Below are 27,790 nucleotides of genomic sequence, written 5' to 3' on the forward strand. Positions count from 1 at the left end.
ATAAGCCTTCTTGAGACTAACTTGATACAAATATATTATTAAGGTAAGTATATTTCAGAGGTTGTACACTTTATTTATGGTTGAAGTCCCTGGAGATGGTCCTCATGGCCCTTAATATGTTCTTAACCTCTGGGGAAACACTGATCAACTCCTTGAAAGACTCATGTATTATACACCAAGAAAGGATTTTATTCTCCTCTATTGAGATATTGTTGGTTACTGTAATAAATTAAGCAGGGCTAGCCAGTCTGATTCTGAATAAGTGGTTTATGTTTTCCTTTCTTCCTTGTCTGAAGGTTCTTCTATAAGCTGCAAGCCAGGAACGGAGTCTTTAAAAAAAGAAGGAAGATGTAAACATTCGGTGGAAATAACCTCACCGGATATCAGCTATCGCTGCTTCAAAGAACAGACTCATGGGTGGGTGCACACTTCCAAGCCAAAGCTGACATTGCTTAGAGAACTGTCAGATTTCCGGGATTCTGTTTTTTTGGTTTTTTTTTTGTCTGGAAGCAGATTACTTCATGAGATCAGACTGTTAACCGACGATTCAGTGGAGGACAAAGAGTTAATTGAGGAGGAATGAATGACCTGTTAGATGAAATATACTTGTGATTATCTGTTTAGAGCATTTTGGTAATTTAAAAAATATTCTATCTGATAGACATATGAGGAAGCCCTTTCTCTTCTTGATCTGTCTCTAACGCTCAATTTAGTAGACTGCCTTTGCAAATGGAAATAAAATATCCCTTAAAGTGTGAAAATTTAAAGCTTAAATGGGATTTTGTTCTCATTATCACTCAGAATTAAGGAGCATATACTTTTATGGAGTCTATTTTCTTTTCATAACAATGCAGTTATTTGTATAGAGTAACAACAAAAAGCATTTGTCCTCCTTTTTACCAAGATAAAACTGAACAAATCAATTATGTAAATACAGCTTTGGAGTTATATTTAAGAATCTATCCTGCTCAGCCATGAGCAGTCCACCATTAAGGAAGAATGTTTTATTTCATATATAGAATCAATTACCTAGAGAAGCCGTCTAGGAAATGTCTATGGTACCTATGCTATGGCTTTCAAGATCCCAGCCCTACAAGTCAAAAAGAAGGTCACTCTCCAGTAGAACAGGAGCTGTAACAGATCTGGGGAACCGCAAAAGGAGAGAAATTCATCCATATTTACAGGTATTACAGGTGGAACTTGGTGGAGATGAATCCATTGGGTTTAGTTTTCTAGCCCTGGAACAGAAGAACAAATAAAAGCAATCTTTAAAAAATCTCCAGGGGCACCTGGGTGGCTCAGTCGGTTAAGCATCTGACTTCGCCTCAGGTCATGATCTCAAGGTTTGCGGGTTCGAGCCCCGCGTTGGGCTCGGTGCTGACAGCTCAGAGCCTGGACCCTGCTCCCGATTCTGTCTCCCTCTCTCTCTGCCTTTCCCTTACTCACTCTGTCTCTCTTTCTCTCTCAAAAATAAACAAACATTTAAAAACATTAGAAAAATCTCTAGAATGATGGAAACCATTGAAGATGGAACCCAAAATTCCTTATAAAGTCTCCAGTGAGAAATGTGTTTTCTGGCCTTAGTTGCTCAGAACCAGACGGCCTGAGACTTGCTGGCATCATAACAAAGTGCCCTATAGCTGTACCATGTAAATGAAACCAAGTAACAAAACCACAATGAATCTGTTTTTTTTTTTTTTTAATAAAAAAAATCTGTAGAGAACATCTATGAACACAGGGCAGACTGTTAAGAAAATTTTATCCAAAACTTGGAAACAAGGCAAAAGTCTGGTTACATGTGAACATCAAAATGCAACTTTATCTGAAAAGCCCATTTAAAGGTGATTTGGCTCTTCAGGGGGCGCCTGGATGGCTCAGTTGGTTGAATGTCTGACTTTGGCTCAGGTCATGATCTTGAGGTTGGTGAGATCAAGCCGCACATCGGGCTCACTGCTGTCAGTGCAGAGCCCGCTTCAGATCCTCTGTCCCCCTTTCTCTCTGTCCCTCACCTGCTCATGCTCTCTCTCTCTCAAAAATAAACAAACATTAAAAAAAGAAAAGGCTATCTGACTCCTTGGGGTAGTATAACTTTGTTTGACTTACTATTTACTATTGATTAGGGCCTAACTCTGTGAAGCCATTTGCTGCCCTGTTAAAAACTAAAGCAAAACCCTGGATAAGTTGCAAAGGATTTCTACTTGGTAGAAAAGATGACCTCAGAGTTTGTGGTTTTATTGCCCTGTACGACACTGGCCAGTTTTGTATCTCATTTAGCAAGCTTATCCCAGCATGCTTTCCTTCACTGACCGTTTATGCACAGTCTCTGGTATCCATCTTTGAACCAGCATTATTAGCCAGGTAGTTCCCTCATTAATGAGTCCAATAAATCTTTGTCACAGGCTTACTATAGAACAGTCATACTTTTAACTTAAAAACAAAAATTTAACATATCCTGTCTCCCAGGAGGAAGAAAAGAGCAAAATGTAATGCTTCTATTTCTGTACTGGATAACGTACACCGGTTTTGTTCCAAGAGTGGGATAATAAAAATACAAATAATGTCTAAAGGAGTGTGTGTGTATCTGTATCTTTAAGAGCCCTTAATCGTAGCTTTGAAACCTAGACGAGCAATGGAAGAACATGAATAACCCTACTCAGAAGGGTGGGACAGGGAGAAAGCTTAATCTAGAGTCACTGTCTCTTTCCCACATTACCGCTGCACAACCTCTGAACTTGCTCCTGGCCATCAATTTCACCCCTCTCCAGTGCATTGGCCACACCACAGTCATGGGAATCTCTCACATATGAACTCTCACTTGCTAAACATAGCAACTGAAAGCCTCTTCCCTCCCTTCCATATCCATACTCCAGAATCAACTCCAAATGAACTTACAAGACCCTTCAAGATCTGCCTGTTGATGGTCATTACGTCCTCAGTTACCGCCAGTGCTACTCTAAGCTCTAGGCACAACGTGCTAAACCACACATAGTTCCTGAAATACGCCATTCTCCACCTCACACATGGCTCCCTCTGCCTGCAATGTCATGCCTTCCCACTTAACTTCTTCAGCATGTGATTCCCTTTCCTTGAGATTCAGCTGCGGTGACATCTTCCTGGCTTTTTGGATGCCAACTTCTCCGACCAAGAAAGGCTGGGTCTCTTACACACGTCTGTATGACAGCTCTTATCACACCACTTTCTGATCGCTTGTTGACTTGGCCAAGTCTCTTAGCTAAAAGCAGAGTCTGTGTCTGACTCCTCATTTTATCCCTGACACCTAGCACATACTAGGCCTAGCATATAGTACCTGGCACCTAGAACAGTTGCTCCAAAGTCCTTGCTGAACAATCCTGGGTGTAGATATTGGGAGCAATGGTAAAAGATAGGAGACCAAAGGCTCAATGAACATGGGGAAGTGAGCAGGGAGTCAGAGATGGCAGCAAAAGGTAAGAAATGGTACATAGTCAGAGGCTCAGAGAAGGTGTTTACATATGAGGGGTGATGAGGAAGGCTTAAAACACACAAGGATGCCATGCCACCTTCTACTAATCCTACGACGAGTGGAGAGCAGGAGAGTGGGCTTCCTTTCCAGGAAAGTGTTGCAAAGGAGATAGTTTTTCCTGGTCCTCACTTGAGGTTGGATTGGGGTACATGACCTGTTCAGGGAAATAAAATGTGAGTGGAAGTGAAATGTGTCAGTGCAAGACCCTTTAGATCCTTCCTCTGCTTCTAGCATGGCAAAAGCAGTGTTTGAGATGATGGCTGCTTCATCAGCTTGGCTTTCTGAATGATTATAATGAGGAGAACCTTCCTGCCAGCCCACACTGAATAGGTCACACAAGCAAGCATCGAGAATGGGTGTTCTAGTGAGTAGGCGAAAACAATGATACTGCTGTGGTTTGCTAACCTCACAATCCAGTTATACGATGGGGAGGGGGGGAATCGGGGAGAGCTTTCTCTGATCTCAGTGCAGGGGGACAATATCACATACCACATCCTCTCTCTCTCTTCTTAGCATTCCTACTGCTTGAGAGTGTCTGGAAGTAGATGTAGTCAGTCTCTACCCCCACCAGGTAAACCTTAGATTTCCCTCTCCCTCAGTTGTGCCTGTCACATACGATAGAATGGGACTTAAGCTGAGTTGTTACATATACATGGCTCTAAACATAAAAGGAGATGTAATTAAGGACTTACAAACTAAGAGGCTAAAATCCACTTAAATCTGTCCTTTTCTGTGGGGGCATGAAAAATTTTTGTTTCAATATTTATGTCCACGTGTACATGAGGTCCTTTGAAATAAGATCCCTGGAGGTAAAAAGCCAAGTTCTTCCACCCTTCTGAGATGCCATAAATTTGAGGGAAACTACAGATCCCGAAGAGGACAAATCCATGTTCACACTACTTGTTTTCTCGCTCTACCTCCTTCCAGGTCTATAGTAGGCATAATGCCCTCATCCTGTACTTAGTAAGTTAAGCCCATGTCCCTGGACTGGGTGGGCCTAGATCCTGAGATAGTGGATTTTATTTTCTGCTCAGCACACATTCCCTTCTCCCCTTCTGGTAACAGGGACCTTGTGGGAAACCCATGCTACCATTTTGGATAAGGCTAAATTCCACCCTACCTCGCCCCATGTCAGAATACCCAATTCTTTTGGCCATAGTGATTGGTTCAATGGGTTCGTGATCCAAGCCATTCAACCATAATCTACCTTGCAACTTTGAATGGCCCCACAGACAATAAAATATTTTCTTTGGCATCAACAGCTGCCAGGGTAACTCAAGCCAAAAGCTGCCAATGGCCATCTCTGCCGTTCTGTCTGCCTGAGAATAAAACGAATCTGGAGCACGATCTGATGACATCTTTGAACCCCTGGATGCAGTCATATCTTATGTCTAGCCCTTAAACTCATTAATCATGGTAGCCCTTTTGTTTATGCTTGCTTGAAATGGGTTTTCACTGATTAGAGTCCTGGATAGTTCAGTAGGTTTAAGTCACTATAACATGAGTTGCATGGGTCAATAAAATTGGGAATTGAGTTCCACTCCACGTAAAATAACCACATTTTTGCTATGGCAAAAGTAACATATCACCTCGGGAACATAACTATTGATGAGCAAAGACTCTTTGCCAACCCACGATAGACAGATAGGACAAGTTAGCATTAAAAATTGGCACTCTGGGGGTGCCTGGGTGGCTCAGGTCCATGCAGACAGCTCGGAGCCTGGAGCCTGCTTTGGATTCTCTGTCTTCCTCTGTCTGTCCCTCCCCTGCTTGTGCTCTCTCTCAAAAATAAATAAACGTTAAAAAAAAAAAAAAAGAACTGGCACTCTGGGGGCACCTGGGCAGCTCAGTCGGTTAAGCATCTGACTCTTGATTTCAGCTAAGGTCATGATCTCATAGTTCATGGGATCAAGCCCCAAGTAGGTCTCTGTACTGACACCATGGAGCCTGCTTGGGATTCTATCTCAAAATAATAAACATTAAAAAAAAAAAACAGAATTAGCAGGGCACTTGGGTGCCTCGGTTGGTTGGGCATCTGACTTCGGTTCAGGTCACAATCTCACAGTTTGTGGGTTCGAGCCCCACATCGGGCTGTGTGCTGACAGCTCAGAGCCTGGAGCCTGCTTCGGATTCTGTGTCTCCCTCTCTCTCTGCTCCTCCTCCACTCGTGCTCTGTCTCTGTCTCTCAAAAATAAACAAACATTAAAAAAAAAAAAAAAAAAACAGGGGCGCCTGGGTGGCGCAGTCGGTTAAGCGTCCGACTTCAGCCAGGTCACGATCTCACGGTCTGTGAGTTCGAGCCCCGCGTCAGGCTCTGGGCTGATGGCTCAGAGCCTGGAGCCTGTTTCCGATTCTGTGTCTCCCTCTCTCTCTGTCCCTCCCCCGTTCATGCTCTGTCTCTCTCTGTCCCAAAAATAAATAAACGTTGAAAAAAAAAAAAAATTAAAAAAAAAAACAAAAACAAAAACAAAAAAAAAAAACACCAGAATTGGCACTCTGGTGAGAAGTCCATGCTTACTGTATATATATCAGAGCCTGACATCAAAGAATAGACCATTTTCATAACAATGTAACTCTGCAACACGTTTATAGCTTACAAAGCATTTTCACATATTCAACACTCACAGAAATCCTATGAAGTCAATGTTGTAAATATTCTTAGGTTTTGGCCTTTTTTTATCAGTGTGTTACTGATCTTTGAAGAACAGCTCTTTTGGGGACACAGATGGAGACTTGTTCATACTGAAGGTTGCTACCAATTGCAGTGGACCTGTTTGTTTTACCATCCTTGGATTTCTCTTAGGGAAGCAGCCCTTTCCCACCGCAGTGCAAGTTGAGTGGGATGGGCCTCACCCTCCCCTGCTCCGCGGTTTTACAGGGACTCGGCCTGCTCAATGACAAGATTGCAATTCAAAGCAGCAAATGGCTCGGTGATCAATCAGCATGATCTCAAGCAAAGCCGAGAAGTAGCCTTGTGGATTTTGCTGGAGCTATTTAGAAGTATTCCTCTTGGGACTGCAAATGTTTTGAACCATACTAACTTGGGATTTCCAGTAGATGTATTTGTCATCACCGGAGAAGATAGAATATAGTCCACACAGAAAAAAAAAAACAAAAAACAAAAACAGAGCAGAGATGGGAGTCTTTGACCAAGCAATGCCTGAGTCTCTGGTTTCAACCCTTCAATTCCCCAGACACGGGAACTTTTCTGACATGGTAGTAACGTTTATGGGTGAATTGGCAGGAGTGGGGGAGAGTAAAGTATGCACATTTTATGTACAGTCTACTCAATCTAAGGGCAGACTATCTGTTTTATGGACTAACAGAGGCTACCACTGTGAAAAATGTAAAGAACAATTCAATGAAAACATCTGATTTTTTGAGGGCGTTAATTGGAACTAGAAGGTAATCCACAGATGTCATTTTATACGTATTACCAGAGGGGCACACGCTTTCCCCTTGCCAATAAAGCCTATGGTGAGAGATAGCTCATGTGGTTCTGGATTCCAAGACTGCCCTGTTGGGGCCTAAAAAGAATCAGGTAAAGGAAAGGACAAAGCAGGAACAAAGAGCTTCCTGGTGAGTCCTGTTGCAATATTAAAAAGTAAAAACTCACCTAGGAAAACAAAGTTATTAGAAACTTTCAATAGACAATTGAACTGGTTAATTGCCAACGAATTTGAGTACTGTTTGGTGTTCTTATAAAGTACTATTGTTTTTATTCTTTGGGTGGTTACACTCTCCTCCCAAAAGCCAGACATAGTTTAAGATTTATGCTAAATCGGTCTATCTGATCTTGTCTAGTTGTAACTGTACTTTCTATAGGTACTCTTGCTAAATGAGTGGTCCCTTTTTTCTCCATTACCCCCTGCTAAGTGAGTGGAGCCTGCACTTGGCTTGAGGACTCAACACCAGTTGGTAGAAACGACCTTTCTCTACTCTTTAACCTTCTTGCAGATCCATGGGCCGTGGAGGGAATTCCCCCATCCCCTGTCTGACAAGTGGTGGAGCCCAGATGAACAATTAGAAGTGTGATCGGTTTCCTGAAGGATTTTACGGTAGGTCTTTCTTTGCCTCTTAAAATATGCTTAAATTAGGAAAACTTAGAAGCAATTTACAAAAGTTTCTGACAATATATGTATATATATAAACAACATCTTTATTGACAGTGGACTGGTAAGAGCAGTCAATTTGGTTTTATACGTAACCAAAAACACTTGAAAAATGGAACATTAAAACTTCCAACAATCACACTGGAGTACAAACAACACAGGTCGAACATCGAGCATAAACAGAACAAATACTGAAATGTAAAGGATCAGAGTTCTCAGCAAAACGAACTTAGAGCATGTCTCTCAATGCTGTTGAAACTGTAAATAGATTACAAACTTGAGTCTTTGGAACTGTCAGATAGTTCCCAATAGAGTGGTATGCAGAAGGGAAAAAAGCAGATTCCCCAAGGTCTCAAGGAGGCTCTGTAGGCAGCAGCACCAGATGGAAGGAAGAATAGAGAAGCCCCTTCTCTATGATGAGCTAGACAGTAGGATGGTCACAGTTCTTGACCGGTAAACAAGAGGTGTCAGATACATTCATTCTTAAGTAATTTCTGCTTGATTGATGCTTAGCCACTTATTATATAGACTGAGTTTTTATCTCCCCAAATTTATCTTGAAACCTAATCCCCAGAGTGATAGTATTAGGAGGTGGGGTCTTTGGAAGGTCATGAGGGCAGAATTCTTCTGAATAGGGTTAGTGCCCTTAGAAAAGAGGCCCCAGAGAGCCCTCTTGCCCTTTTACCAGAAAACACAGCAAAAAGATGGTTGTCCCAGAACCAGGAAGGAGGCCCTCGCTGGACATTGAACGTGCTGAGGCCTTGATCTTGGACTTCCCAGTCTCCAGGACTGTGAGAATGTTGTTTATAAGCCACTCAGTCTACGGCGAGTTATTTGGTTAGCAGCCCAAATGGACTGACATTTCATTAAAAAAAATAAAAAGTAAATATATATATATACACACATATATATATACATATGCGTATATATACGCACATATATATACATACGTGTGTATATATATATATATTTACAAACATACATATACATATAGAGGTTTTCCACATAATTTATCATGTGCCAGGTCTTTTACATGCATTCTTGTCTAATCCTCACAATCTTATGAGAGAAGGACGACTTATTCCCATTTTACAGATAAAGACACTGAGACTCAGTAAGGTCACATAAATGCTAAGTGAAGGTGGCAGAATTCAATCCCAACTTTGAAAATCCCACGTGGGTCTTATTTTGTTAGTCAAATTTAGGCCCCCAAATTAGGACCTTATTTTCACTCAAGTGTTGGGCACGCTGAGAAATATTAGGCATTTTAGGCTTGTGGGGGACATACAATCTCTACGGCAACTGCTTGACTCTGCTGTTGTAGCACCAACAAACATAAACAAACGAGTGTGGTCAAGATCCAACTAAGCCTTGTGTTTGGAGAAATAGGCAGAAGGCTGGACTTGGTCCACGGGTCCAGGCCACACTCTGTCAGTTCCTACTTTAGACCATGAATATGGAGCACCGAGGTGGTGAAAAGATTAAGCGCCTTTCCCTTGTTCCTGTGCCAGCCCCCTATTCTGACCTCTCAGACCTTGAGCCTTCCCATGAGCCTCCACCCTTTTTTTTTTTTTTAATTTTTTTTTTTAACGTTTTTTAATTTATTTTTGAGACAGGGAGAGACAGAGCATGAACAGGGGAGGGTCAGAGAGAGGGAGACACAGAATCGGAAACAGGGAGCCTCCACCCTTTCAACGTATCTTTTGTTCTTTCCAAAACCTCTTTCCAGCCCTTTCGGCCCCATAGCCTATTGTTTTGATTTTCATTGCTGCTGGATTTAACTCCTTCATCCTTAACCATCTTGTTTGCTCTCCACTATCACTTCTTTAAACTCTATTCCTCTACCTTTTTTCAATAATACAACAAAGGTTTACAGAGAAGGAATTACAGTAACAAGGATAGGGTGGAGAAGGCAAGAGCACGGACTGGTTGCTGAAATGTTCATAAAGGATAGAATTTAGAAGAGAAAAGAAATCTGTCACTACTTTCCTTCTACCTTTTCTATGATTTTCTTGTCATACAATAGAGTAACAATAAAAACTGACATTTGCATAGCGTTTGGCTAAATATTTATTTCAACTTTTGCTTTTCCAATCCCACTGCTGGTTTTTGGTCACCCAAGTAACTTATGTTATCATTGTGGTTTCATGTCTTTTCTACTTTCTTTAAAAAAAATTTTTTTTTAATGTATGTTTATTTTTGAGACAATGCGAGAGACAGAGTGCAAGCAGCAGAGGGGCAGACAGAGGGAGACACAGAATCCGAAGCGGGCTCCAGGCTCTGAGCCGTCAGCCCAGAGCCCGACGCGGGGCTCGAACTCACGGACCGTGAGATCGTGACCTGAGCCGAAGTCGGACGCTTAACCGACTGACCCACTCAGGCACCCCTCTACCTTCTTTGGGGCTCTGGGATGTAGCAAAGACCAACACACATATCGGGAGAACAGTAATAACAACAAAAAGTGTGGACAGACTTTTAAGAGCCAGAGAAATGGCAACCTCTTCTTCATGGAGGGAGGCTGCTTATCCTCCAATGAGTCACTGCCTTGTGAACTAATTTCCATATCTGACAGGAAGGTGTGTCCTTGTGTCTCACAGTTGCTTCAATTATTCTTCTTGACTGGGACCCTAAATATAATAACACATCGAACTCATCAACTTTTCAGACCCTCAACATCCCAGGGGCCTTTTCTCAATGCGACATAGTTTACAGAAAGCAGAATAATGTAAAGAAATGAAATCTTCACGTGAGTATAAAAACAAACAAACAAACAAACAAACAAACAAACAAACCAGGATTCCTTCAATGCCAAAGATGAGAAAAGAGGCATTTGACTGAAAACTACAGTTAAGAGGTTGACCCATTCTCAATTTCAGGGTAATTCCAAGGAAGTAGAAAAAGAAGATCTACACAGTAGAGGGCAACAATTATCTAAACTGATGACCAGCATAATCTTAAATGAATGTGACTTGGAACCTGCTGTAAATATTCTATTTATGTGCATCGAATGAGACCGTAGCCTTTGGGGCAAGGAGAGGATCCAAAGCATATTTCAACTTTTAACCTTTAAGTTTTATAGCTAATATAAAAGAAATGACCCTCTCTGGAGAAATGACACTACCTGTATTATCTGGAGATCTACTTTGGATCCAAAGAGGAACAACTCTGTGCCTTCCTGATGATAAAGATATGGGTCCTCTGCCTAAGTTAACAAACAAGAATTTCCGTACAGAATGAGAAGCTATAAACAGGGCTTTGATGTGACAAAGAGAGGGAGGGCCCAGATCTCACCACAATTATATTGCTATCCACTCCCAAGGATTTCTTGAATTTCCACGAAAGGGTATTTGGTGGGGGTGGGGGTGGGGGGAAGGGGATCAAAATTTGAGATCCCTAGCTAGAAGCTTTCATACTGATTCAATCAGTAGATAGAAGGAACATTCTGTTTATGGCTCAAAACTATGTATTATGCAAGTAAAATCAGATGCATACACGATTGGTCCTCCAGCAGCATTTTATGGGTATTCCACCTAAATGCTCAGGTATTCAACACAGTGATAAAACCAACTTACATTTCTTCACATTCAGTAATTTTTCAGAGTTGCTCTTCAGTATGAATTCTTTGATGTCTGATGAGGGATGAACTGCACTTAAAGCTTTTCCCACATTCGTCACATCTGTAAGGCTTCTCTCCAGTATGAGTTCTCTGGTGCTGAATAAGAGCTGATGAATGAATGAAGGCTTTCCCACATTCATTACATTTGTACGGTTTCTTTCCAATATGAATTCTTTGATGTTTAGCAAAATTTGAGCTCCGGCTGAAGGTTTTCCCACATTCGTTACACTCATAGGGTTTCTCTCCAGTATGGATTCTCTGATGCTGAACAAGATGTGTGCTCTGACTAAAGGTTTTTCCACATTCGCTACATTCATATGGCTTTTCTCCAGTATGAACTCTCTGATGTTTAGTAAGGGATGAGCAGTGGCTAAAGGCTTTCCCACATTCCTGACATTTGTAGGGTTTCTCTCCAGTATGAGTTCTTTGATGTTTAATAAGAGCTGAGGAATGAATGAAAGCTTTATCACATTCATTACATTCATACGGCTTCACTCCAGTATGAATCAACTGATGCTGTACCAGATGTGTACTTCGATTAAAACCTTTTCCGCATTCATTGCATTCATACGGTCTCTCCCCAATGTGAATTCTCTGATGTATCGCGAGGGATGAGCTTTCTGTGAAGGCCTTCTTGCATTCACTGCATTCAAAGAGAATTCTGGTATGAGTTCTCTGATGTTTAGTTAAATTAGCTCTGTGGCTAAAAGATTTCCCACATTCATTACAGCTATAGGGTTTCTCTCCAGTATGGACTCTCTGGTGTCGAATAAGCACCGAATGGTAAGTGAAGAGCTCCCCGCAATCGTTACATTTATGAGGTTTTTTCTCTTTACAGGTTCTTTGCTTTTTCATTAAGTTTGATTTCGGTTTCAACCTCTTTCCAAGTGTATGGAAGGCATAGGATCCTTTGGGAACTCTGTCTTGAGTGAGAAGAACAGACTTCTGACCAAAGTTTTTCCAATATACGTCATGCTCATGAGCTCCTTCTTCGGGGAGTGAATTCACGTGGGTGAACATTTCTCTCAAGGGTCTCTCCTGATTTCCTTGCTGATTCTCTAACCAATTTTCACATTCAAGAGTTGTTTCCAAGCTGGAGTCATAGACACCGTTTCCTGTCAGTCTGTCTATTACTGTGGCTTGGCATGATTCTTCTTTGGAAATATCTTGCGCTGAAGTTGAATCTTTGCCCTCGGGTTTAGCCTCCAGGTCTGAAAGAAATTGGAAATGCAAATTTCCTTCGTTTTCAGTGCTCAACAAAAAGCAGTTCTGTAATAGCTAATGAAGATGAAACGCATGCTTTCGAGGAGTAGGTGGATTTGACTTTCATAAGATGATTTGCAAAGAGAAGCAAATGAAAGGAAACAAATGCACAGACGTGGAGAGAATGAGGAGACCTTATCCAGGACAGTCAAAGGGGATAAAGATGACCGGAAATACAGGAGAAGGAGAGATTCAGATATGGAGCAATAATACGTCACTGGATGAGCAGGTACTGAGCACACTAGATCAGCAGAGGGGAGAAAAATTCTTACTGAACATCGACTTCTGTAATAAATACACGGTTATCACTTCAGTGTAGAGGACGGTCATGACGCCTAGGTTTCCAGACACCCAGTCCTACTCGTGTCCAAATACGCGTCCCATTTCCAGTCTAATCTTCCCTAACAACGCTTTTATAATACACCTCTGATCAAAAATCTATGATCGCCAAAGATATAATGGCAAATATATGAAATTATACTTACACAAGACTCCTCATTATAACACTAGTTGAGACAGCAAAAGACTGGTAAATCTTAATATCCTACCTATACAACAGAGAACTCATTAAACACATGATGATGTAGACATACAACTGGAAAATCTTAATATTCTACTGTAGAGAACTCATTAAATACACTATGATGTAGGCATAAAATGGAGTACTAGGCAACTCTTTTAAAAAGTCAGAAAGGTTTCCATATATAGGTATGAAGTTCTCTCCAGGATAGAGTAAATAATTTTAAAAAAAAACCAGCAGGCTGCAAGTAAGGGTGTATAGTTTCCTACTTTTTGTGTAGGAGAAAAGGGGGGGGGGGGAGGGAGATACAAATATACATACATATTTAGCTATATCTTCAAAAACCAAGGACAGATTAATGAAATACTAGTAAAAATGGTTGCCTATGGGGAAAGTATCAGAATAGAAGAGGGCAGGGATGGAAACTAGATCTCTTTATTTTATTTTATTTTTTAATGTGTATTTATTTTTGAGACAGAGAGAGACAGAGCATGAACGGGGGAGGGGCAGAAAGAGAGGGAGACACAGAATCGGAAGCAGGCTCCAGGCTCTGAGCCGTCAGCCCAGAGCCCGACGCGGGGCTCGAACTCACGGACCGTGAGATCGTGACCTGAGCTGAAGTTGGAGGCTTAACCGACTGAGCCACCCAGGCACCCCTAGATCTCTTTAAACATATTAGAATTTTTATATCCAATGTAAAACTACTTCATAAAACTAAAATAATTTAAAGAGTGTGCGTCAAAGGAATAGATTGGTCAATCAAACAGGAGAGCAACTTCCGAAAGAGTCAAGGATGTGCGGCTAAAAACAATACAAAGGTGATATTTCAGTCAGTCAGTAAAAGGTAATTTGTTTTCCAACAAATGGTGCTATGACAACTGATTAAACATTTAGAAGAAAATTAAGTTAAGGGCGCCTGGGTGGATCAGGTGGTTAAGTGTCCGACTTTGGCTCAGGTCGTGATCTCACGGCTCGTGGGTTTGAGCCCGGCATCAGGTTCTGTGCTGACAGCTCAGAGCCTGAAGCCTGCTTCAGATTCTGTCTCCCTCTCTCTCTGCCCCTCCTCCCCTGCTTACGCTTTCTCTCTCAAAAAGAAACATTAAAAAAAATTTTTTTTAAGTTATGGTTTAAAAAATAATTGTATAATGTAATGTCTCAATACTCAGAAGATCTGCATAACTCAATGAACCACTATTTTCGAAAAGATCAGTAGATTTTAACAAGAGTTACCGCTTGTCCAGTTTCAGTGTGGATCAGAACAGCCACACTTATCTGAAAACACCTATAAAATACTCCTCTCTTTTCCAACTATATATTGGAGTGAGGCTGGATTTCTTTCACACAAATCAACCAGAACAACGTATCACAACAAACTGCATTCAGAAGCAGGAAAATACAGATTTACAAAAATGTAAAAGTGTGTTTTCAGTACTTTTTTTTTCAGCAAATAGTTGTTTTCATAAAAATTATATCATTTGCATTAACATGTAATGGGTTTATAATTGCTTTTTTTTTTTTTTTTTTTAAGTTTATTTTTATTTTTGAGACAGAGAGAGACCAGAGCATGAACGGGGGAGGGTCAGAGAGAGCGGGAGACACAGAATCGGAAGCAGGTTCCAGGCTCTGAGCCATAAGCCCAGAGCCCAACGCTGGGCCCGAACTCACGGACCGCGAGATCGTGACCTGAGCCGAAGTCGGACGCTCAACCGACTGAGCCACCCAGGCGCCCCTATGATTGCTTTTTTACATATAATTTTTTTTAGTATTTATTTTTGAGAGAGACAGAGCGCGAGTGGGGGAGGGACAGGAAGAGAGGGAGACACACAATCTGAAGCAGGCTCCAGGCTCCGAGCTATCAGCACAGAGCCTGATGTGGGGCTCAAACCCAAAAACTGTGAAATCGTGACCTGAGCTAAAGTCAGACGCTTAACCCACTGAGCCACCGAAGTGCCCCTATTTTTTTTCCCTAAAGTTTATTTATTTTGAGAGAGACAGAGACAGTGTGAGTGGGGGAGGGGCAGAGAGAGAGCGAGAGAGAGCGAGAGAGAATCCCAAGCAGGCTCTGCCCTGCTTGCTGCGCAGGACCTGATGCGGGGCTTGAACTCACGAAACTGTGAGATCATGACCTAAGCCAAAACCAAGAGTCGAACGCTTAACTGACTGAGCCACCCAGGCGTCCCCTATTTTTGTTATTTTTAAATGAATAACTTAATAGTTTAAATTGCTTTCAGTTTCATTTCTAATACAGGAAGTATTGGTAAATATAAACCACATAAACAAAAGCTCGTGAGGGTCGTCAATAATCTTAAACTGGATCCTTTGATGCCAGAGTACCTAACTAAGAACTGCTAAGAGTACAGAAACAGGGAGAGTATGTGTGAGATAAGGTTGGAATGATGACGAAAAGCCAGACTTTACAAGACTTTGTCGACCTCAAGGAATTTGATTGTTTTCTAAGAGCAACAGGAAGACACTTCAATGTTTCAAGCAAAAAGATGACACCATCAGATTTGTATTTTGAAAACATCACTCTCACTGTAATATAAAGAATGGTGGAAATCTATGGGGGCAAAGGTAGAACTGAGATTATCTGGGTAGTCCAGGCAAACAAAAGAGAGATGGAGGGATGCTAAGAATGAAGAAATATTTACAATAAAATTAGATCAATGCAGTGACAAATTGGAAAAGGAGAGAGAGGGAAGGGTAGAAACCGTTCACAGATTTCTGGCTTGTGCAATTTGATAAGACAGCGGGTGTCGTTAAGACAATGATTGGAAAAGGATTCTCCTGGGTGGATGGAGAATTTGGGCATATATCAGGCAACCAGTTTCAAACGTGCTGTATTGAGGCGTCTTAAACATAAGCAAATAAAGACATCAAATAGTTACACAAATGTTTAGAACAGTTGGCCCAAGGAGAGGTCTAGGCTGGAAATACAAATTTGGGATTCATCTAGATAGTGATATCATTTGGTTGTGGGAGAAAATAGAGGCTGCAAACAGGTGGCCAGTGGGACAAATCTGACCCTCAGACTTACTGTATTTGGCCCACCCTATTTATACAGATTTTTTTAAGTTTTATGTATTTATTTTTAGAGAGAGTGGGAGGGAGGGGCAGAGAGAAGGACAGAGAGACAGAATCCCAAGCAGGCTCCAGACTGTCAGCACAGACCCTAACAAGCGGGGATTGAACTCACGAACTGCAAGATCATGACTTGAGTCAAAATCAAGAGTTGGATTGACTTCAAATTCTTTTTAAATGTTTTTATTTATTTTTGAGAGAGAGAGAGCGCACAAACATGGGAAGGACAGAGAGAGAGAGAGGGAGTCACAGAATCTGAAGCAGGCTCCAGGCTCCGAGCTGTCAGCACAGAGCCCAAAATGGGGCTCATACGTGTAAACCACAAGATCATGACCTGAGCTAAAGTCGAACACCTAACCGACTGAACCACCTAGACGCCCCAAGAGTTCGATAGACTTTTTTTTAATGTTTTATTTACTTTTGAGAGAGAGAGAGCGAGCACAAGTGAGCGGGGGAGGGGCAGAGAGGTAGACACAGAATTCCAAACAGGCTCCAGGCTCTGACCTGTCAACACAGAGCCCAACGTGGGGCTCGAACTCAAAAACCCTGAGATCATGACCTGAGCTGAAGTCAGATGTTTAACCAACTGAGCCACCTAGGTGCCCCAAGAGTTGATCTTTTTTTTTAATGTTTTATTTACTTTTGAGAGAGAGTGAGAGAGAGAGAGAGAGAGCAGGGGAGGGGCAGAGAGAGAGGGAGACACAGAATCTGAAGAAGGGTCTAGGCTCTGAGCTGTCAGCACAGAGCTTGACTCAGGGCTCGAACTCCCAAATCGCGAGATCATGAACCGAAGTCAGACGCTTAACCAACTGAGCCACCCACGTTCCCCAAGACTTGGATTGATTTTAACCGACTGAGCCACCCAAGCACGCCAGAGAGAGATCTTTCCAAGCACTAATCAAAAATTGGAAAATTTAGGAGCACCTGGGTGGCTCAGTCAGTTAAACATCTGACTTCAGCTTGGGTCGTGATCTCAAGGCTCGTAGGTTCGAGCCCCTCATCAGGCTCTGTGCTGACAGTTCAGAGCCTGGAGCCTGCTTTGCATTCTGTGTCTCCCCCGCTCTCTCTCTGCCCCTCCCCTGCTTATTCCATCTCAAAGATAAATAAACTTAAAAAAAACTGGAATATTTAGAAGATTGTAATACATTAAATTTGTACATTAAAAAGCACCCAAAACTGAAGAACAAAACCTAGAAAAAACGTCTGACAAGGATTAAATGCCTCATGTATGAAGAGTTCTTGTAGCTCATTTAGAAAATGGCAAGATCTCCTGTAAAAAAAGGGAGAAGGGTTACAAATAAGCAAGGCTCAAAAAGTGATATGCCTACATGGGGAAAAGATGAATCTATAATCACAGGGGAAGATTTTAGAACTCTCAGTATTCCAAAGAATAAGAGGATTTAAAAAAGGATATTAAGACAAGATTTCCTTTTGGAGATATACACACTATCAAGTATAATTAAAATAATTATTGTGATAATTAAAACATATTATTGCAGCATGGACAGATAAGTAAGACCAGAGATCCTAGAAACAGACCCAAGTATATACGGGACCAGAGTTTACCAGAGTTAGGGTTACAAATCTGTGACAAAATATAGATTTTTCAATAAAAAGATGCTGAATTATCAGTTTTAAACATGGGAAAAGATAAAAGTAGTTCCTTATTCACACAGTATGCAAACCCCGAGTATCTACCTGCAAGATAAAACTTGAACATTTTAGAATAAAGTATAGATTATCTTCCTGGCGCTGGAATAAGAATTCAGAAAAAGCATAAAGTATATAAAAAAAAAAAAAAAAAAAAAGATAGGGCACCTGGGTGGCTCAGTTGGTTAAGTGCCTGAGGCTTGATTTCGGCTTAGGTTACGATCTCGTGGTTTGTGAGTTTGAGCTCCACGGCTGGCTCCGTGCTGACAGCGTGGAGCCTGCTTGGGATTCCCTTTCTCTCCCTCACTCTCTGCACCCCTCCCTCAAAATAAATAAATAAACTTAAAAAAAAGATAAATCTGTTAACATTAAAATTTTAAAATTCTGCACGCATAAGACACCATAAAATAGAATAAGCCGCAGAGAAAAAGAACCAATATTTTTTTTCTCACTGATTCATAATGGTACCTGTCATATATCAGTATCTAAAATATGTAAAGAACTCCAACAAATCAAGAAAAAGGTGTGAATGGCCCAATTTCAAAAAAAAAAAAAAATAAGGCAAAGAATGTAAGTAGGTAATTTACAAAAGAGGAAACCTGAGTAGCTAATGAAACATACGAATTACTAAAACTCGTAACCAGAGAACCATAAATTAAAAAACATGAAATTTCATTTCACACCCATCAGACTGACACAAATTACTACATCTGATAGCATCACCTGTTGGCCCGGATGAAGGTAGGACCTTGGCAGTTCCTAACGAAGCCAAACATGTGATACTTGAAGATTCAGTCCATCTTATCCTGGTTACGTACCTAAACCAAATCTCAAGACGAATATAAAGACTCAATAAAAGGATGATCATTGCAACTCTCTTGTTAACAGCAGAGAAATTAAACTGTTCAGTTCACGTACACAATGGACTTACTCCACAGCAGTTCAAATGAACACAATTCACATGTATTAACATAGGTACTATCAAAATACAGTGTGAAGCTGTAAGAGAATTGGATTACAAAATAAAAAGTACAACATAATACTATGCACACATAATTATTACTATTTTTTTTTTTTTTTAATCTTAGGGAGAGAGAGAGTGTGTGAGCGGGGGAGAGGGACAGAGTAGGAGAGAGGAAACACTCAACAGAGTCTGACACGGGGCTGGATCCCATGACTCTGGGATCGTGACCTAAACCAAAGTCAAGACTGAGACGCTTAACTGACTGAGCCACCCAGGCACCCCTACAATTGTTCTTTGTCGTGTATATGTATATATGTGAGTAACTACACACACACACACACACACACACTAGAATGATTCACCCCAACTAGTTACTTCTAGGGACAGAGCAAATAAAAGGACTTTAAATCTGTCCCATTTTTTATTTCTTAAAAAGATATCACACACCTGTAAGAATGGCTAAAATGAAGCAGACAGACAATATTAAGTGCTGGTGAGGATGTGGGGCAACTCACATCCTCTGCTAGTGGGAGGGTAACTATAATTAAGACAATGACTTTGGAAGCCTATTTGGTGCCATCTACCAAAATACCGGCCCCAGGATCCAACAATTCTACCTGTGTGTTTGTCCAACAGAAATGCATATACCGACATACCTTGTTTCATTCCACTTAATTGTGCTTCGCAGATACTGCCTTGTGTTTTGCTTTTTACAGATGGAAGGTTTGTAGCAACCCTGCATCAAACAAGTACATCAACGCCATTTTTCCAGCAGCATTTGCCCACTTGGTGCCGCTGGGTCACATTTTGGTAATTCTTGCGGTATTTCAAACTTTCTCATTAGTGTTGTATTTGTTATGGCGATCTGCGATCAGTGATTACGGTTTGCTGAAGGCTCATATGACAGGAGTTTTAGACAACATTTTTTAATTAAGGTATGCGTGTTGTTTGGTTTTTAGACATAATGCTATTGTACCCTGTAGCGTAATATAAACATAGCTTTTACATGCAACGGGAAACCAAAAAATTCATTTCACTTCCTCTGCTGCAACACTTGCTTTACTCTGGTGGTCTGGAACCAAACCCACAGTATCTCCAAGACATGCCTGCATGGGTTCACCGGAAGACATGTAAAAGAATATACAGGGCGGTCTTCTTCATTTAGCCCCAACCTGGAAACTACCCACACGCCCATCTCAAGAGAACAGATAAACTGGTATATTGACATAATGAAAGACGGCACAACAAAGAGAATGAACTATAAGTACACGCGAGAACATGGATGTATCTCACGGTCGTGTTCAGTGAAGAAAGCCGGACATTGGAATATACAGTAGGATTCTGTCTAAATGAAGTTCAAGAACAAGTTCTATGGTGTTAGAAGTTGGGATAAGGTCACCCTTGGAAGGAATGAAGGGACAAGGGTGCTTCCGGGCTGGTGAGGTTGCTTCTTCATCTGGGCAGTAGTCACATGAATGTGTTCATTTGCGAAAATTCAAAGAACTGTACAGTTATATTTTTATTTTGCATTGCAAAATAAAGAAACAAAGGCCAAAGAAGCAAAGTATTGGCACATGTCTGGTTTTGACCGTGAACACGTGTGTTATTTTATTTTCTCAACTGTTATATTATTTAAAAAGCTGTATAATTTAAAATAAGATATTAAAAAAACAAAAGCGTGTAGGTATTGCCAGTATTCTTTTTTAAGCACAGAAAAGTGTCACTTTTTCGCTGTCCTTTGGCGTTACTGTTTCTGAAGACTCCCATACATCTGACTCACCTGAATAGCTGCTTTTGGGGGCTTTTCTCTCAAGCATCAGTGGTTCTTTTCCGCTCTCCAAATTGTAGTTCTCAGATTTGGAAACTGGAAGCCCTGCTCACAGAAAGAAAGAGAGAGAGAGAACGAGAGGAAGGAAGGAAAGAAGGGAAAGGGAAAGGGAAAGGAAAGGGAAAGAAAGAACAACAAAAAGAAACAGGACTTAACTATTTGTGATGGGCACAAAGGTCTATTCTAGAGCACAGTCCCAACCCCTTGATCTACAAAGATAGGATATTAAAAGAAGATCAGAAATAAGGGAGGATGGACCTTGAATGGAACTCAAAATATCTGCAGCAAGAGTCTGGGTCTGGTAAGGAGTTTACATGCACTGGAAAAGGCAAATGTATCTGCCGGTCAGAAAGAAGAGAATTTCTCAGGGCACCTGGCTGGCTGGCTGGCTGGCTCAGTGGGGAAAGCACATGACTCTTGATCTGAGGGTCATGAGTTCAAGCCCCACGTTGGGTGTAGCGCTTACTTAAAAAAGAAGACAATTTCTCTTTATTTTTCTATTGAGGAAGTTCCAGAGAGACACCGCAGGTGAGTCCTTAGCTTAGGGAAGAGGTAGAGAAAGTGGGACCTCAGTGGCAGCACCAAAAAGTTGTGCCCTGTGGCGACTAGAGTTTTTGTCTCCTTTTTAATAGTTTTCCCCTTTCTTCCTTCTTCATTTATCAGAACCCACTTTCTTAGGGAATTTATTACACAAGCGCAAAATTAATTCAAGGCAAAAAGTATTAAATTAGAAAATGATGGCAACAAATTATTGATACAAATAGAACTTCTGAATGTTCATGTGTAAATATCACTGGGAGACGATAACATAGTTCCTTCTACCCCCGAAAGAACACATACATGGGGGAGAACCCATTCGCACATTCCCACACCCACACGCCCTTCACGGAAGTGAGCGTGAGATCCACACTGGCCAGAGAGTAATTTCTCTCTCTGAGAGACTTATGCCACCTTGGAGCTGCCGATGGCCATCTTTGCCGCATGGGGAGAGCCTGAGAATAAAGCTAATATAGGGCAAAGCCAAGCCACGTGATTAAAACAAAATAAAGGAGATATCTGACAATATTTATAATTTCCTGAACCAACATTCTTATGCCCTTTAAGTTAGTGTGAAATAGGTTCCTGTCATTTGAATCCGAAGAATTTTGATACAAAACCAGCACAGACATTTCACCAAGAACCAAGGGCAGAAATAGATTTTCTCTGGGCCCAAAGGGATCAATACTTCGTGATTTCTGAATGCAAAAGTGAATGCTTTGTTAAGCGAGTTCACTTTCAATAAAGTAATGACGTCCCCAAAGCAGATTCGAGTCACAATGAGAACCCATCCTTACAAAGCGACACCAGGTTCCTATAGTTCTCCAGCATCACCTCCCTTTGGGCAGGATCCAGCTTCCCCCACTCCTCTGGGGTAAAGTCCATGGCCACATCCTTGAATGTCACTGATGCCTAAGACACAAACATACTTTTGTTCACATCTTTCACTCAACAGACTCAATTTCACCCCCCAATTTCTGATGGCCCCAGAGTAGATGTGTAAAATACATGCGTGAGGGAAACGGTTGTGATAAAGGACAAGCCTTGTCATGTATTCAAATTCGGAATACTCCAAAGTCACTGGGTATCACCTATGTCCTGGATTCAATATGAGAACCGAAAGAAGACAGACTGTGGTTTGTCCATTGAGACCACAGTTCTTCTGGGAAATGAAGAGCTGAAACATGAACCAGTGAGTCAACAATGCAATTTGGCAGAGTAAACAAAAAAAGAGCAGAGGAAAAATGATGCATGTCTGCATAATTCTCCTGGTGAGTCCTCAATAAAAACTCAAAGAATTAACCTAGCCAATCAGAAGATGAATTGAAATGCAAAACTTGCAAAGGAAGAAGTTATGGAATGAAAAGATTGGCAAAAGGCACCAAATCCAGGTAGGCATGGAATTCAAGGCAAAAAGCATTAAATTGGAAACTACCAGCAACAACTGAAGGCACAGATATAACTTATAAACGTTGTAAATATCATAGGATTAAGTTTATATAACACAAAATATATAAAAGCTGTAATAAATTATTATAAGTGAGATAAATGTTAACTTTCAGAGAATCTGAATAGAGAGTATATGAAAACTCTTTTTACAACATTTCTTTAAGTCTAAAATTATTTCAAAATAACATTTCCAAAGTGGAAATGATCTGAGATTTAAATAACAAGAATTAAAAAAAAAAATAACAAGAATCGTCCTTGAAAAATAAAATGAAATATAAAAAAATCATTAAGTAGCCACTAAACAGACAAGATATTATGAGTAAAAAATGAACCTGGTCCTATAATCTGCATATATATAGCTGAAATGACACTCAACGGGAATTAATTTCCAGATTAAAAGAAAAAAAAAACCAGAAAAATGCCAACTATTGCACAAAAGGCAGGAAACAATACAAAAGAACAAAGCATAGCAAACAGAATTATAAAAATCACGTGGTAAAAATCTGAAACATAACAAGTAATTAATACGAATTAGTTAATTTACCTCATAAAAAGGTGGGGTTTTTTTTGTTTTTGTTGTTTTTAAATGTTGCATCCTCTTGACAGAAAGGGCTCTCAAAAAAAAAAAAAAAATCCAAAGTTGGGATGAGAGGGAAGTGAAATATACACCACACTGTTATCCTCAGCAGGGAGAAGTGGGGGACTGAATCGGGGAAAGTAATATTACCTTTATCTTTATAAATGTCTGTGCTGTTCACCTGGTTACAGCGAGCAAGAATTAAAACTTTAATCTTTTAAGAAATCTAGTAAGTTAAAGACAAAAAATAGCCCAGGAAAATTCTAGTAAGAAAGTTGCAAAGTTGGCATCAAGCAAAATCTAATGCATTGCAAAAGACATTTAAAAAAAAAAAAAAATTCCATAAAAGGTTTAATCCACCCGGAAGCAATAACAATCCTGAATCCATTATCAAAGTGTTGAAATATATAAAGCGCTCACCTTTCCCTTGGTACCTATACCCCGATTTTCCTCTGGCTGCTATGCTTGGCTACTTTTAGTATAGTTCAGGTGGTATTAATTCCATCCCTGACTCATGGGTGGGACATATATTTATAAGGGTATGTGCAGGTATATCCCCTAGGTCTAATCAGTTGGAAAATTACCATCAGATCTGGCCAATAACGATGCCAGAATGTGCCTAGTGCCCATTAAAGAGTTAATTCCAGGACTTGTTGGAACGAGTAGGAGAGAAAATGCCTTTTTTTTCTCTGGTCTTCAACACGGGAAGATGTAAGCCTAAATATGTTAGGAGCCAGCACTAGGAAAAAAAGTCTGCTTGACAGCGAAACCCAATGAGAGAGGGAAAAAAAGGTCACTGAAATGGATAGAGTAAGTTCTAATAATACTGTTTGAACTGTATACCAAGCTTGGATGTTTCACTTATGTTAGTCAATAACTCTTTTTGCTTAAGCCAGTTTTGAGTTTTCATGAGCTGCATCTTAAAACTTTTTTTATTTTTTAAATTTTTTTTAATTTTTTCATCTTAAAACTTCTTGACTAATACACGCTTTGAGATTCATGTAAGGCAGTGGAGAAACCAAGGGAGACAAGCAAGTATATAGAAGGATCGTGAGAAGGGGTGCTCAGCCCGAAGAGCGTGTGACTCTTGATCTCGGGGTAGTGAGTTCGAGACCCATGTTTGGTGTAGAGATTGCTTAGATAAATAAAAAACTAAAAAACTTTAAGGAAAAAAAAAAAAAAGGATCCTGAGAAGTCACTTTTCAAACAGTACGAATGTGCCAGTGTCTACTTTTTCGCTTCGGATTATAGTAGCAAAAAGAAAGGCTAATTGAGGTATGCCACACACATCATGGGGAGCTCTGTCTTCTCCCCAACTTTTCAAAATACAAATAGTTAAGAGACTAATACACTGTTTGCCCACACAGTCCAACCACCACTCGAATTCAACAATTCTTAGTATTTTCCCTAGTGAAGGGGGGCGGATGGGGAAGTAAGCTGCAGACGTAACACTTCACCTCTAAAATACTTCAACATTCATCAATTTGGAGGGCTGGATTCTAATTCTTTAAATTAAGCCTTCAGGGGCGCCTGGGTGGCTCAGTCGGTTAAGTGTCCGACTTCAGCGCAGGTCATGATCACGTGGTCTATGAGTTCAAGCCCCGCGTCAGGCTCTGTGCTGACGGCTCAGAGCCTGGAGCCTGTTTCAGATTCTGTGTCTCCCTCTCTCTCTGACCCTCCCCCATTCATGCTCTCTTTCTCTCTGTCTCAAAAATAAATAAACGTTAAAAAAAATTAAAAAAAAAAATAAATTAAGCCTTCAGGGGGTGCCTGGGTGGCTCAGTCCGTTGAGCAACCGACCTTGACTCAGGTCATGATCTCACGGTGGGGCTCTGTGCTGTCAGCTCAGAGCCTGGAGCCTGCTTCGGATTCTCTGTCTCCCTCTCTCTCTCTCTCTCTGCCCCTACCCCGCTCACACTTTGTCTCTCTCTCTCTCTCAGATATAAATAAACGTTTAAAAATAAAATAAGTTCCCTAAGTTACCAAGCACAGAAAAGAGCATAAACAGTCCAAGAAGGACAATGCTCCTCCTATGCCTGTTGAATGACAATAAATACTAGCTGGAGAGGGTACTCGGGGTAACTAGAAGACATTTTCTACGGAGTGCATTAGATACCCAAGCAAGTCTCTTAGAACTGGAACCCAGGTCTCTACTCGAGCTCTAGCGGACAACAAAAGCCCACCCTAAAAACAAGGGGGTACGTGTGTACTCTGAGAAATCAGGCGGCGTTTTCAATAATCGGTAGGGACTCCCACTCACCTGGGATCTAGCTGTGAGTCGCAGAGCTGCCACTTCCCCCTCTTCTGTGCTCCGCTCTTGGGAAAGGGGAGCATCCTGGGAAGACAGAGCTAAGGGCAAGAAAGCAGTGATGATGGGGCCTGGATCCATCTTGTGACTCCGATCAGCCAAATTCCCCCCCACCCCCACCATACGAATGAAGCTCCCTACCAGCACCGTAACAGAAGGGAGCCCCAAACAACCCAGGATCCCAGCGTCACGGCCAATGTCCAGAAGCATTGCTACAATTATAACACATTCTGGAAGATGGCACTCTCTGATCTGGAAAGCAAAATAAGTCCGTTTGATCCCTGAGCCGAACGTCCCTATCAGAAAAACAGACTCAACCGGTTTTCAAAAAGCATCCTGCAAGCTTACTTGAAAACCGGAGACTGCTGTATCCCATCTCCAAATAATTATCGTTTAGTTGAGTCTGCGGTGAGATCTAGAAATCTAACAAGCACCCGGGCATGTAATTCTGATGTAGGAAGCCAAACTTCAACAAAGACTGTTCTGGTAGCACTGGAAGTCAGTCACGGACTTCTAGGCCTGTTTTCTCCTGTATAACACAAAAATCCCTTGCTTTTTGAAATCATAGGGCTGTTGTCCAGACAAAAAGGCATAAAAGGTATGGGAAATACTTTTGCCAAGCAGAAAGCTAAGTTCTCAGACCGATGATTGAGGCTAGGATGGCATAATCATCTGGGAAGAAGAAGGTGGGAGAAGAAGGTGGGAGAAAAAGTAATCGAGGCTATGTTCACGCCTTAGAAGCTAACATTCCGCTCGGACTTTGGGGGTGGCTTTGAAGGGTCCATTGTGCGCCCAGCTGGAGAGGAAAGGGGGATGGATCCCACACCAAGCCCTCCCTGCTCACTCAAAGAGGCCATCCGTCCCCCAGACAAAGGAGACGGACAGCACTCTCAACCAAGAGCCACCTCCTGTAAGGCCAACTGATTTCCCTTCAGGAGGAAGGAATTTGGCCCTTCCACAACACAAGTTCAAATACTTCTGCAACTCTCACCTCTCTTCTCGTGCACATCGGTCTCCATGATCACCACCTGCTCCCGGTTCCGATCTCCCCCGCCAGTTCAGACTTCTCCGGGCCGAACAGTGAGAAGCCTCCGTGGCCTCGTCGTCCTCCCTCCTGCCTTCCCTCGGGGGGCTCCGCTGAAAGGTTTCGATCTGGTCGGGTCGATCCTCACTCTCGAGCCTGGCTCGGTACCGCGAGGCTGGAACCTGGAAACCCGGGGAGAGCATCCCTGAGGCTGGGTGCCAGGTGCCTGTCCCTGCAGCTCGCAGCTGTCCCTGGGGGCACCGAGCGGCTGCACGGGTCCAGCCAAGGTAGCAGGCGCGCAGACAAACCCCGCCACGCTCCGGCCTCTCCCCGAAGCCCCGCGACTGCCCCGCGCCCCGCCCGTCGCGCCCCCGCCCGCACCGCGCTCGCACCCGCGTCCCGGGGAGGCGGCACCGCGGGAGGCATTCGGGCCGGAGCGCGAAGGGATGGGGCTCATGATCCTCCCTCGAGGCCCCTTCCACAAACGCGCACTCCAGCCCCGACTCGGCACGAAAGGATGCCCCAGGGGCCACCATCTAGGCTGGGCGGAGAAGAGCGGCAGGCGAACGTCCAACTCACCTCCCATCCCGGGCCTGACAAAGGCTACGAACTTCTTGGGCCAGCTCGGAGTCGCGCATGCGTAAGAAGGAGCGGGGGGGGGGGGGGGGGGGGCAAGGCTGGCAGGCCTCAGCCAGCCCCGGAACTACGAATCCCAGAAGCCTCTGGGCGCTGCCGGACTCCTTTTCTCAGCAGGTGGGAGCACACGTGGCGCGGCTGGGAGACTCGAAGGAGCTGTGGTCTCCTTTCCTCTCGCGAGAGTATCGGGCAGCAACGCTCGTGTCGGATTCACCCCGGGGAGAGCGCGGAAGCCGAGAGACGGAGCCGCGTCCGCGGGTACCCGAGCTTTGTCTCCTCGTGGGACCGCCGCGCAGTGCTTAGGGCCGCTGAGGACTTCAACCCTGACGACTCAGCTGTCAGATTATATGAGGGCATGTGGCTTTCCCCGTATTTTTGTCCTCCCAAACTCCTCCTTTGCCTTCAAACAATGTGAAAAGTGTATTTTGGGGAACAGCGGGTTGTATCCCCAAACCGCTGTTCGTGCATCCATAGACGGCTTGTGATGCAGAACACTGACTTCTGTGAGATAGATGAGTTGAAAAGACTCGGCCAGTTTCAACAAGTGGGAGCAGCAGATTCTTTGCAGCCATAACAATTAATTGAAATTTATCAAAAGAGGTTGTTTGCCCAAGGGAGGGTGGTTAGTCTTTGACTGTATTCTTTCACTAACCTCTAACTAACCAAACTCTAAAGCCTCTAAACTGCCTTTCCTCATCTCGACGAATGACTTTCATTCGTCGT

At 42.2% G+C, this 27,790-nt stretch overlaps 1 protein-coding gene across 6 annotated transcripts; it reads right to left on the minus strand.

Annotated features, from left to right (window-relative positions):
• Positions 1–247: 247 nt before the first annotated feature.
• On the minus strand, positions 248–27,083 carry ZNF286A (zinc finger protein 286A). Of its 6 annotated transcripts, XR_008418671.1 has the most exons (8): positions 26,824–26,977; positions 26,399–26,613; positions 25,360–25,448; positions 21,871–21,985; positions 20,489–20,581; positions 11,187–12,441; positions 1,063–1,238; positions 248–588 (listed from the first exon to the last, which is right to left on the minus strand). XR_008418671.1 is itself a non-coding variant. In XM_053892625.1 (7 exons), the coding sequence occupies exons 2-6, from the start codon at positions 26,424–26,426 to the stop codon at positions 11,210–11,212; spliced, it is 1,557 nt and encodes a 518-aa protein (XP_053748600.1). In that variant the 5' UTR covers positions 26,427–26,613; positions 26,824–26,977; the 3' UTR covers positions 248–1,238; positions 11,187–11,209. The 6 variants fall into 6 exon arrangements, 5 of the variants coding, with proteins under 5 accessions (XP_053748600.1, XP_053748599.1, XP_053748598.1 ...); XM_053892625.1 differs by having other exon boundaries at positions 248–1,238; XM_053892624.1 differs by lacking the exons at positions 248–588; positions 1,063–1,238; positions 26,824–26,977 and adding an exon at positions 27,011–27,083 and having other exon boundaries at positions 11,111–12,441.
• Between the last annotated feature and the right edge of the window lie 707 nt (positions 27,084–27,790).

The sequence above is a fragment of the Panthera pardus genome, unplaced genomic scaffold, assembly GCF_024362965.1.
Source record: "Panthera pardus isolate Hobbes unplaced genomic scaffold, ASM2436296v1 HiC_scaffold_3, whole genome shotgun sequence".
In the NCBI taxonomy this organism is placed as follows: domain Eukaryota; kingdom Metazoa; phylum Chordata; class Mammalia; order Carnivora; family Felidae; genus Panthera; species Panthera pardus.